The 12,817-nt window shown below is 42.3% G+C and overlaps 2 protein-coding genes across 2 annotated transcripts in view; both read right to left on the bottom strand.

Annotated features, from left to right (window-relative positions):
* LOC144948848 (zonadhesin-like) overlaps nucleotides 1-7,282 on the bottom strand; it is a 35,105-nt gene extending 27,823 nt beyond the window's left edge. Inside the window, exons 1-10 of the mRNA XM_078878500.1 lie at nucleotides 7,088-7,282; nucleotides 6,479-6,653; nucleotides 5,991-6,102; nucleotides 5,398-5,495; nucleotides 4,646-4,822; nucleotides 3,801-4,003; nucleotides 3,110-3,254; nucleotides 2,652-2,720; nucleotides 2,170-2,417; nucleotides 650-824 (exon numbers count right to left, since the gene is read on the bottom strand). Of these exons, the coding sequence (XP_078734626.1) occupies nucleotides 650-824; nucleotides 2,170-2,417; nucleotides 2,652-2,720; nucleotides 3,110-3,254; nucleotides 3,801-4,003; nucleotides 4,646-4,822; nucleotides 5,398-5,495; nucleotides 5,991-6,102; nucleotides 6,479-6,653; nucleotides 7,088-7,267 (1,582 nt within the window). The 5' untranslated portion in view covers nucleotides 7,268-7,282. The remainder of the gene's footprint in view (nucleotides 1-649; nucleotides 825-2,169; nucleotides 2,418-2,651; nucleotides 2,721-3,109; nucleotides 3,255-3,800; nucleotides 4,004-4,645; nucleotides 4,823-5,397; nucleotides 5,496-5,990; nucleotides 6,103-6,478; nucleotides 6,654-7,087) is intronic.
* A 1,896-nt stretch (nucleotides 7,283-9,178) lies between these two features.
* Nucleotides 9,179-12,817, bottom strand: part of LOC144948818 (IgGFc-binding protein-like) — a 58,050-nt gene continuing 54,411 nt past the window's right edge. The window contains exons 29-31 of the mRNA XM_078878470.1: nucleotides 12,511-12,685; nucleotides 10,886-11,062; nucleotides 9,179-9,390 (exon numbers count right to left, since the gene is read on the bottom strand). Coding sequence (XP_078734596.1) covers nucleotides 9,179-9,390; nucleotides 10,886-11,062; nucleotides 12,511-12,685 — 564 coding nt within the window. The remainder of the gene's footprint in view (nucleotides 9,391-10,885; nucleotides 11,063-12,510; nucleotides 12,686-12,817) is intronic.

Raw genomic sequence — 12,817 nt, 5'->3', positions numbered from 1 at the left:
ACGAGCTGGTGATTAGCTATTAATGTGTGATTGGCTACCATTTCCTTTGACAGTCACATTTTAGCCTCCCCTCTACGTCCACAAAAAGTCATGGTTAAGAGGCCATTTTGGTAAGCTTATGACGATAACGTGCAACTGCCTTGTATGTATGTTGAACTTCTTTCGCACTGTACGTAGCCAACCGTGCTAATTGGAAGTGTGGGGGAAGGACATCAAACTAAACACAAAAGTCATTTTAAAGAAATACTTTTCAGTCTAGATTTAAAAGTGCATAGCTCCAGTGGCTTCCTAATATCGGAAGAGCGTTCCAGACGGTCGCAGAAGCGCATTTGAAAGCGCGCGATGCAGTGACCGTCTTTATTCGATGACTATCCAAAAACCACTGCGAGGATGACTGGAGTTCGTGTGATGGTTTTATGTTCCTTGACGAGATCAGCAAGGTAGCCCAGTACGTGCCTTCCTGCAGATCCTGGCAGGCCAATACATGCCTTGGTAAATTAACCTTGTTACGTGACTGTTTTCCGTTTTTAAGTGTTTTTTGTCTCCCATTGAAAAGTGTACAAACCCCTGTATCATTGCGAGACTGATTTATTGTCAGGTGAAATAAATGTTCAAATCAGCATTCATCTAGCCTGTTCTCGGCACTCACCGCAGATGCCGCACAGTATCCCAGCGTACTCGTTTGGCACGACTATCTCCACATGGTGGTTTCCGTCAAACCGAACAACCAGATTGAAATCAGTCTCGAGCACAACGTAGGATCCGCTCAGGTACACGTGCACCCCCGACAGCAGCAGCGGAGTGGTCATACGCCGTCCTTCCACCTGTAAAACAGCACACAGCTCCAGTGAGGGTCCCAGTCGTGCATCTAATACAATCTCACACCTTCTCGTGTCCCGTACATGTGCTGCACACAGTGCACACGCCAGACTAGGCCAAGGGAAACTTGTACCCACTACTCTTGGTCCACCGCTGGAATCCTGCCCAACTTCCCAGGCCAACACACCACTCCATCATTTCCGCTCCCACCCTTGGCTTCATTAAATTGCCGAAACGTTTTGTTTGAGATATAAACAAAATATTTTGGAAAAAAAAACACCTATTGTTAAATTATAAGAATTTCTGTCATAGATTTGAAACACTTGTGTTATTTCCACATGCACATGTTTAACAATTTTAGTGAGCAAAACCTAGAATATATATTACACGTACAACATATATATTTGCTACAATATATCCTATTATTGTAGAGTGGTGGAGCGGACGCACTGGTTTACACATAACACTATGAATTATAATACACAATTACAAGTATGATGGTTTAAATACAAATAAGATTATCATTGTAAACATAATAACCATCACAGAAAAAATAAGCCATTATCAGATGAGACTTGGGGAGAAGTGGGAGGGGTTCACATACTGTGCTATGAATCCAGTGACCTGAGTTTGATTCCCAGCCATGGCTAACAACATCACAGGCGCTTTCAGAAAGCAAGCCTCGTTACATGGAACAACCGACCAGACGAACTCAAGAACACCTCGAGTTCAAACACTGCAATTGAGACCATAGCATTCACTTGATGAACACAGTTTGATAAGACGACAATGCGCATTAGAGATGCTTTTAGCTTGATTTCGCGATTCTTTATGACTACATTACATGACATCTGAACCAGCCTGAGCTCCTCCGTCACCCACCTATATTGACCAGCGTCGTGAACAGTGATCACACAACCCCCACGAATGGGACAGGAGGGCCGTGTCCAGCAGAGGATTGCCAAATGTCTGTAAACTATAACTATTGTATGTACTAGGCTTCTCCCTCCACTAAACTAGGGTTTTTCATTCCTCCCTAACAACATTTCTCTTTCAGAAAGCATTTCCTATTTTAACTTAACCACTTCTTAATTGTAATTGATGTATTTTATATTTTACGAGTGTGAAAGACGCTATATGAGCTATAATTATTATTGATGAAAGTTGCTCTCTCAGTGGGCACTTATCAGGTTAGCAAGGTTCCAGTATACTGTGCAGCACAATTGGGAGACAAGTTTACCTTTTTCAGCCAAAGGAGAAAATGAAAACTTTTGTGTTTTTTCCCCTTTAGCTTCTGCCTGAGTGTGGAAACCCATAGACATGACCATGAAGGTACGGTGTAACGCTCACCAGCACCCGGCGTCCTTTGGCCAAGGTGAACCTGTGGCCGTAGACATCCACGTGGACCTCCTTGACGTAAGACACAGCCGTGCTGCCGCCCCGGAACTCATTTGTTGTCTCCACGTTGAAGTGGGGCAGGGTGGAGCTCTGGTTGCACGGGATGGCTGCCGTGTAGGTGCACTCGCCCATGAAGTGGTGCGTCGTCTTGTCGAACGTGATGTAGTGAGGGTCTCCAGTGATCACGCAGTCGCCAGGTTCTAGAAAAAAATATTAAGGATGTCGGTTTATTTTTAAATGACTTGTAAGATAATTTAAACTAGAAGTGGACAGATCATGGGTGATGAAGGTGAGAGGCTAACAACGATGATATGAGCATTTCTAATAAGGCAGGCAGGTGGTGTTGCAGAGGTATTTACGTCGGTAAAAAAAATTCTGCTAAAGCACAATGGTTTCCAACTGTAAGCTTTGCCAGTGTGAAGTGAACATCGTACTCGGTGGCGGGACTGTCGGTGGTGCTGTTGGTGTTGTTGTGGAGATATAAGGAGGAGAAGCGGTTGTTCCTGAAAGAAACAGCAAAAATGTCAAAGCGTTATCCTTCCCCTTATCTTGTTTATTGATACAAAGTACATTTTCACCAGTCATTAAAGCCAATTAATATGCTTTCCTAAAGATGGTCACTGGGTTTAAAACAAGATGATCCATTCAATAATGTATTGAATTTAAAGTTTATTTACCATCTGTGTTCATGTAAAATAATTTTTGTTTTTCGGTTGACTGAAGCTGTATGATTTGTTCTTGGAGCCCTATGGATGGTATCTATTTATATTTTTCCAGGTCCCCCTCAAACACTACACTTACCTCTTACCTGGTTGCATAAAAATCTCCGTCTCTCTCATTGTGAGACGATCGTCATGGCTTTCCTCATTTGTGAAGCAGCACAGCAACTCACCTCGCGCGTAGCAATCGAGGATGCCGTCCTCCACGCTGCAGATCTCGTGCTTCTCACACTCCCAGTTCTTGCAGTGAATGTCTCCCCCACCCATGCACGTGCAGCGCTCGCTGCAGTTGCCAGACTCAAACCAGCTCTCCCCGAGCTGCCACGCGCAACACAGATTCAGCGTCTCTGCAGATTCCACTATTGTGCAAGTGACCTTACATTTGCCAGTGACCTTACATTTTAGAATGTAAGTTTGAAATACAATTTCACTGTGTGTATAAAGTGTTCAACACACGCAGCATTATGGATGTGGCTATTCTGTAAACATCTGATTAAAAAAATGGGTGTATTATATTATTTCTAAATAAATCTCTTTGGGTAACCTTGGCTTTCCATTACCGCTAATTGCAGACTTTGCGCAAGATAATAAAAACTTAGAAAAACATATATACAGTACTTGAACATATATTGCCGACGACATAAAAGGAATGATGCATAAGTATTGAAAAAGGGTGTGCTTCACATGTGGCCACGTCATACTGAATGGTAGTGGCTAGTCGTGGATACGGTAGTGTCTGGCCTGTTTATCATTAGAAACGTGGGTTTCTCGGAGAGTGAGGACGTCGATCTTACGCATCTTAAAAATATTTGCAAGATACTCGCACTTTGCCCGGTAAAGATGTGCTTAGAGTGTGTAACTCACCGGATGGTAATGGCCATTGTTATCCAGGCAACCGCACTGCCATGTGGGGACACACTTGTCTCCAGAGAGGACAAAGCCGTCGTCACAGACACAGCCCTCCGCACAGTGCTGGTTGCAGCCACCTGGGAGACTTGCGTTGCTGCAGGTGGCCGGGCACGGTGGGGCACAGCTCTCATAGTGGCTGCCAGGCTCACAAGGGAATGCTGTGGGTACCACAAACGATGAATTTTTTTTAAAGTCTTGAATGTTTGTAATTTGCTGTGTTATTTATAGCTGTTTTTGCCATGCAGATAACAGCTTAAAGTGCCCAGATTTCATCTCGGTTTAAGGTATTTGTATAAGATTAGTACGTTTTTAATCTTCAAAGAATGAATCTTACGCTGTGCAAAACCCCCCTAAATATTGCAGCAAATGTAACACATGCTTGTATTATGTGAGAACAATTAACCGGCCATCATTGAGTTTCTCACTTTCACAGAAGGAATTGAACTACGTATATGCATGTGTGCATGTGTACACACCCGCGCACACATAGCGCACATGTTACCAGAATATGGAAGTTATACGTACCGCAGGTAGATCAGACGCTAATGGAGCCTAAAGCAAAGACAGCTAGATAGGTGCAAGCATGGTCACATGGCTTCTCCATCTGCCGAACCCCCTCTTGATTTTGTCTGAATGAGCTATTTATGTTTTTGTACATTACCCAGTACAGCATCTTCGTGTGCTCAGGTATTTAGATGCTATACACTGATATTATTATTATTTGATGAGACATGTTTGTACTTCTGCTCATAACTCAAGAGCCAAAAGTTCAGACAGTGCTTAACAGCATCCGCACTCACGGCAGAAGGTGTTGTTCCTCCAGGTGACGATGACCCCAGCTTGGGCGCATTGATCAGCGTAGGCCTGCAGGGCCTGGCACAGCGAGCCGTGGTCCCCGTCCGTGGCACACAGGTCGAACACGCAGTTGTCGAAGAAGACTTGTGGAGGCAGCACCGCGTGGCACTGTTTGAAAGCTCCTGATCGAAGCGAGAAATACGTTGTCAATGTTATCGGCATCGGCACATCACTCTCCTTCAACACAAATTGCTTTTACAAACATCTCACGACTACAGGATTGCAGTATTTAGGGAAATGGTGATGCAGTGGATTGCATCCGGCACTGAATTCGGTAATCGGAGTTCCTGAACGTGGCAAAAGTCAATGTCAAGTGAAATCTGAATCAGTCATTAAAAAGACTGGCAGCCAGTTGTAATCTTTTAGCGACCATAGATTGAGCAACAACGTATCATGTAATTTAATTATGTTCAGGAATGTTTAACGTAGCTTTGAAAAGAGTTTAGAAAGAAACCTGTGTGCAGAAGAGCTTTGTAGCCTGTATTTGTTTTAAAGTGATAATACAATATTAAAAATGGAACAAAATAATGAATGCGCAGACTATAATAGCTATTACAGTTAAACTAACGATGAAACACAGACATGGAGTGGAAATGCCATGACTTCAACCTCATGAAGTCGATTCTTTTGTGGAGTTTTCAGAAATCAATCGTGAACGAGCAGTGACAGCTAAACATAAATAGACAGCAATACTCACCCTCAGGGTCAGTGATTATTCCACAGAATGAATCTGATTCATACACGTCTTTGTCATCCTCATCACATGGAGGTATTTCCCCGGTACCATCTTGACAACTGTCAACACACGACACGCAGGTTAACATAACTGTTTAAAAGAGAAAACATCAACACAAACATAATAACAGTCTTAATTTGAAGCTTTCGTGACTGGTATAAAATGACGGACGCTTGTGTTGCGCCCGAAACGTCGTGATTTATTTTATTTTATACCTACGTGACTTTACCGAAATAACCAAAGAGTATAATAAGTCATCATCGCCATCACCATCATGATGATCACTCACTGTAGCCCAAACTGCTGACACTCATATATATACCCTCAGGAGCACAGCAATCACATCTAACGTGACTGTGTGGCTCATTTTAACTCTCGTTTTCTATCTGGAGATCTAATTCCTTTTCAATACCAATGCCTTATGTGCATTGCCTAGAGGCTTTTGCAATGATACCGAGTATGGATCATTGCAGTACCGAAAACTTCAAATCTAGAATGATACTGTTGTAATTCGCAGATATGCATGGAGATAATTGAGAAGAACGGATCCTCACTCATCATCGGAGCTGTTGAACACTCTCCAGCTGTTTCCCAGCTCGCTTGATGAGGCCGCTGCTGACCCATCCGGCTTCAGATTGTCATCTGAGCCATCTCCATTAAAGTTCCCTGTAAAACAACGCAAAGCATTGCAATATACGATTTTCGATAGACATGGTTTACATGCAAAACTTAAAAAAACAACTGACATGCTACTGCAGAACGTTAAGGCACATATTCTCTTTTTTGTAATGAGATTACACGTATTTAAAGATAATTACATATCTGTGGCCTGTTTACCAATTCTAAACTTTCATTAGCTGAGGCATCTGTAACTTTGTCCTTATGAACTCGGATCTTAAATGATATTCAAATGGGACCAAGAGATTAAAACTATCATCACGCTTGCATATTCTGTCAACTACAATCACATTGAGATATTGTGCATTCTACAAGTGTCCAGTCAGCTGCTTATTGTGTCACTTCTCTCAGGAAATTAACTCACCACAGATGCCGCACAGTTCTCCTGCGTATTCTCCAGGCACGACTATCTCCACATGGTGGTTCCCATCAAACCGAACAACCAGATTGAAATTGGTCTCGAGCACAACGTAGGATCCACTCAGTTGGATGTACACCCCGGACATGAAGAATGGAGGAGTCACACGCAGCCCATCCACCTGTAAAAACAAAGCACAGAGCATTTTATGTAGAGACCTCATGGTAAGATCAGTAATGCATGGTAGATCATAGTACAGAAAGGATTGTTTTTATTCATTATGCAAATTTCCTTCACAATTCTTCGTAAACATCGACATTCTTTCACCAAAGATTCATAGCATAAACATGGCTTGAATGTTCACATATATTTGGTCATTCTTAGTCCCAGATAAGGAAGCCTCTTATGAGCATCAGGCAACACCGTGGACATTGTTAAATTCAAGTATTTTTTTAAATGAAAGGCTCTCTCGGAAAATGCAACGATGCAATCATAAGGAACATTACAGTTATTGAGATATCACTGTATGAGAGAGTGTTGTGCCTTGTGGTAATGGCTCCTGGATGGCACGCACTGGCTCTGTGAAAATAACAAAGGATGAAGTGAAACCCTCACCAGCACCCGGCGTCCTTTGGCCAAGGTGAACCTGTGGCCGTAGACATCCACGTGGACCTCCTTGACGTAAGACACGGCCGTGCTGCCGCCCCGGAACTCATTTGTTGTCTCCACGTTGAAGTGGGGCAGGGTGGAGCTCTGGTTGCACGGGATGGCTGCCGTGTAGCTGCACTCGCCCATGAAGTGGTGCGTCGTCTTGTCGAACGTGATGTAGTGAGGGTCTCCAGTGATCACGCAGTCGCCAGGTTCTGAAAATAGAGGAGCCATGTAATAATGTATTGTGATGACTTATGCTGCACTATCAGATCATTTTGTTTGATATAAATGAAGAGCCCAATGCAGCAGTATCTTTTGAAACAAAACCGTAAACAATGCATTCAACAAGCAAGGTTTGTCAGTGTAGGGTGATTGTAGGAGAATGTATTTAGTGAATATTTTACTCAGTGGCGGGGCTGTTGGTGGTTTTGATGTTGTTGTTGAGACCACAGTAGGAGAGGCAGCTGTTGTTTCTTCAAGAAAAATCAAAGGACAAAATGTTACCTTTCCTGTTATCTGTCAACCACAGCAAATTACATTTCTACGAGTCATTCAAAGCATTAGACATTTATTCCCAGATGAGCACTTTGTTGCAAACAAGACGATCCATTCAATATTGTATTGAATTCAAAGTTTATTTACTATCTGTGTCCATTTAAAATATTTGTAGTTTTTCGGTTGAATGCGGCTGTATAATTAGTTCTTGGAGCCCTATAGATTGTGGTTATTGCTATTTTTCCAGGTATTCCATCCAGCACCACACTTCCCTCGAACCTGGCTGCATAAACATGTCTGTTTCTCTGTCTCTCTGTGACAGGATCGTCATGGCTTTCCTAATTTGTGACGCCACGCAGCAATTCACCTCGTGCGTAGCAATCGAGGATGCCGTCCTCTACGCTGCAGATCTCGTGCTTCTCGCACTCCCAGTCCTCGCAGTTGACGTCTCCCCCATCCAAGCACGTGCAGCGCTCGCTGCAGTTCCCCGACTCAAACCAGCTCTCCCCGAGCTGCCACGCACAACACAGATGATAAGTAAAAATATATTGTTTAACTGCCCTTCCCCCATACTCTGACAATATCACCCAGGCATACATACCTATTTGCTTACTTAATCTTTAAAGTATAATTTCGAGGAATACAAAGTATTCAAAGCTTGTGATATCATGAATGAGAGGAATTGCTGCCCTCTTTTACATTCGATACTGAGAAAATGTTACATGTGGGAGAAAGAGTGAACAACTGTCCAGTGATTGGGCAACATTATCCATAGCCCATCAATGAGTGAGTAATATTTATATCGATAATGCTGAATTCATCTTACACGTGACATCGCGTAGGTGTCCTACTGTGAAAATCAAGGACTCTGAGTTAAAGTTGTTGACTAGCAGGCTGGATTATATGTAAATATGCATATCAGAGATAGAAACTCTGTTAACATCATGCCTAAGTACAAACTTAGGCTTGCATTTTTGCGTCAAATATATACCAATAAGCGTGGATAAGCAGGCTGAGAATCACTTTGAGAGAAAGGAGAACACGTGGATCAGTGAGCTCGTTTTGCAGAGCCAGACGACTGCCACTTCATCAGCAGCATGGAAGGAGGGCCCTGCCACCACTGTCTACTCGTCAGGGTAGCGATCGTTCACAGTGTGCGACATCATCGCAAACCATATCCCCAGAAATAATATACAGAACTGTAATTAATACTGACTTTTAAAAAAAGTAAGTGGACTTGGGCAGGTTACATCGCTGGAATGAAATGATAATCAATGGATGAGACTGACCGAATGGCAACCAACAGTATCAACGCTGCAGAGACAGAGTGATAAGATTAGATGATGCTGGAACTAGATTGATTATGGCTTTGCAAGTTGAATTGTTTGAAAAATATATCATCTTATTAAAGCCACTCAACTTAATCAATACATAAAAACATATCTTCTTTCTGAAATACGAGACATCAATATATTCTACTGTACACAACTCAATTTCATCAAAACCATGAGACAGGAAATTCTAACCAATTACATGCATTACTTGGTCATGCTAAATCAATCAACTGACCGGATGGTACTGGTCGTCAAAGTCCAGGCAGCCGCACTGCTCCACAGGGACACACTTGTCCCCAGATAGAACGAAGCCGTCGTCACAGACACAGCCCTCCGCACAGTGCTGGTTGCAGCCACCCGGGAGACTTGCGTTGCTGCAGGTGGCCGGGCACGGTGGGGCACAGCTCTCATAGTGGCTGCCCGGTTCACACGGGAATGCTGTGGGTGTCACACGCAATAGAAATGTCATCAAAGTGCTTCAGCACCATTCTGAATGTTGACAACCATTTAATTAATTTAGGCACTCAAGTTTTAAACTTAGTTTTGGGGTTTTCCGTTTCTGCTGAACCCAGCATGAATGGCCGAAAAAGATGGGGGCCGGGGGAACGGGATGGACTCTGACACTGAACCATTATTGCAAACACATGACGGCCGTTGTTTCTAGGGGAAAACAAGAATGATAAACTCGGGAATCGCACTTGTGTTATTTCCGGGTTTGTGTGGTTATATTATCCCCCTCTCCCCCTCTATTCCCCCCTCCCCCTCTATTCCTACTTATTCAACTCCCCTGCAAATATGCTACTGCCCATCGTTGGCCCTACCATGGACGGGCAGTGAGCCCAACTTCCTCCAATCGGTCCCCAATTTCAGGGTATATCACTCCGGGTTTGTTACGCACTTATGACGTGGGATTCCCTTGATGTCTGTGTTTTGAGCTATCCTTCATAAACAGTTTCCAAGAAATGAGAATAGGTTTTCCCCTTTTTTCTGGCAACAAAACAGGTGTTGAGATGTTAAAACACCAAATTGAAACCTTTTGCAAGGAATCATGTCTGCAATAACCACAATACTTGTGGTCAGAATGCATTCTATTCTCATATTTTGGTGCTGGCAAAGGAGGTCCCATGAAGTTTACAAGACACCTGTTTGTCATATTGTGTTGATATGAAGTTTCAACTAAATGTTGATATTTTTAATTCAGATAATTGTATTTTTCAACTAACTTTCACATTAATCGATGATAAAAATACAGCATTTTAAATTAATGGGTGAAAATTTATATTTACGGTACTCTCTAAAGCTGACACAATTCCCCTGCAATTCAGAGTATCAGTAGTGCTGTGATGCCACAGCAGTTGTATGGCAGCTATACGTAATTAGAGTACTGCATTACCTGACTAACATAGAAACAAACTCATGTCAGACAGCCTGGCACCAACGTGAAGGTTAAAACAAATAGTCCTACAAGATAAAAGCTGTTTTCTTTTGAGTTTTGTATTTCCTTCAAGTGATGCTGCAGACTCATTCAATTTGTTTTGTATATTCTATATCTTTGAGGCGCAAAATCAGATGCGGGATATGAGCTACCAAACTAGCTTTGGTTGGCTTATAGATGAGGGTTTAAGGACTTGTGGTATAATAATACTTGGAACTGTAAAAAACAAATATATACTGTACTTTTATTTTTTCGAATGGTTAAGAAAATATGTTTAATCATGAGATTTTTTGTTTATGACAAACTGATATATTTCATTCTCAAGAACTGTAAATAAACAAAATGATGTGCAACAACCATCAACTTCATATTCGTGAGATCCTATTTGAACCAAGGGTGACTGAAACCAGGCTTTGAACTCAGGTTATAGACCTTAATTAATTGCAACATCCCGAGCAATCAGTGTGACGGTGACATCACAGCGGGCGCTGCACTCACGGCAGAAGGTGTTGTTCCTCCACGTGACTATGATCCCAGCTTGGGCGCACTGGTCGGCGTAGGCCTGCAGGGCCTGGCACAACGAGCCGTGTTCCCCGTCCGTGGCACACAGGTCGAACACGCAGTTGTCGAAGAAGACTTGTGGAGGCAGCACCGCGTGGCACTCTTTGAAAGCTCCTGATCAAAACAAGAAATACGATGTCAATGTTAGCGGCATTGGCACATCAATCCTCTTCGACACAAATTGCTTTTACAAACATCTCACGACTAGATTGCAGTAATGAGGGAAATGGTGCTACAGTTATTTGTGTCCTGCACTTTGAATTTAGTGACCGGAGTTCCTAAACGTGGCAAATATCAATGGCAAATTAAAACAGAACCAGTCATTAAAACTTCTGGCAGCCTGTTGTAATCATTAGTTAATATAGAATATGGGCAACACGTCATTATGTTCAGGAATGATTATCGTGGCTTTTAAGAGAGTTCAGAAGAAAACTGTTTGTAGAAGAGCTTTGATGTCTACATTTATTTTCAAGTGATAAGATAATATTAAAAATGGCACAATATAATGAATGTGCAGACTAGAATATCTATTAAAGTTAAACTTGCAATGATACACATACATGAAGTGGAAATGCCATGACTTCAATCTTATGTGGAGTTATGAGTGACCAATCCTAAACGTGTAGTGACACCTAAACATAACAGACAGCAATACTCACCCTCAGGGTCAGTAATTATTCCACAGAATGAATCTGATTCATACACGTCCTTGTCATCCTCATCACATGGAGGTATTTCCCCGGTACCATCTTGACAACTGTCAACAAACGACACGCAGGTTAATGTCACCAAGTTGAAAACAGAAAACATCAACACAAACACAGTAACAGTCATCATCGCCATCACCATCATCATCATGATGATCACTCACTGTAGCCCAAACTGCTACACCCATACATATACCCTCAGCGGCACAGCAGTTATATCTAAAGTTGCTGTGTGGCTCATTCTGACACTTGTTTTCTATCTGGAGATCTAATTCCTTTTCAATACCAATGCTTTCCACGCGTATTTCACAAAGGCTTTTGGATTATACTGTTGTAATTAGCAGTCACGCATAGAGATTATTGAGAAGAACGGATCCTCACTCATCATCGGAGCTGTTGAACACTCTCCAGCTGTTTCCCAGCTCGTTTGATGAGGCCGCTGCAGACCCATCCGGCTTCAGATTGTCATCTGAGCCATCTCCATTAAAGTTCCCTGTAAAACAACACAAAGCATTGCAATATACGATTTTCGATATACATGGTTTACATGAAAAACTTGAAAAAATAATAACTGAAATTCTATTGTAGAAAGTTCAAGCAGATATTCTATTTTTGTATATGATTACACATAATTAGAAATAATTACGTATCTTTAGCCTGTTTAGCTGAGGCATCCGTACTTTTATCCTTATGAACTCGGATTTTAAATGAATATATTAAAATGGAACAAAAAGAGATTAAAACTATCGTCACGCCTGCATATTCTGTCAACTACAATGACATTGAGATGTTATGCATTCTTCAAGTGTCCAGTCAGCTGCTTATTGCATCACTTTTCTCTGGTGGTCAACTCACCGCAGATGCCGCACAATTCTCCTGCATATTCTCCAGGCACGACTATCTCCACGTGGTGGTTCCCATCAAACCGAACAACCAGATTGAAATCGGTCTGGAGCACAACGTAGGATCCACTCAGTTGGATGTACACCCCGGACATGAAGATCGGAGGAGTCACACGCAGCCCATCCACCTGTAAACAAAACACAGAGCATTTTATGTTGAGACCTCATGATAGGATCAGCAATGCATAGTAGATCATAGTACAGAAAGGATTGATTTAACTCATGCAAATTTCCTCCACGATACTTTGCAAACATCGATA

Source organism: Lampetra fluviatilis, chromosome 51, assembly GCF_964198595.1.
Source record: "Lampetra fluviatilis chromosome 51, kcLamFluv1.1, whole genome shotgun sequence".
NCBI lineage: Eukaryota > Metazoa > Chordata > Hyperoartia > Petromyzontiformes > Petromyzontidae > Lampetra > Lampetra fluviatilis.
Note: the sequence above shows the minus strand (reverse complement) of the source record. Positions and strands in the feature narration are given on the sequence as shown.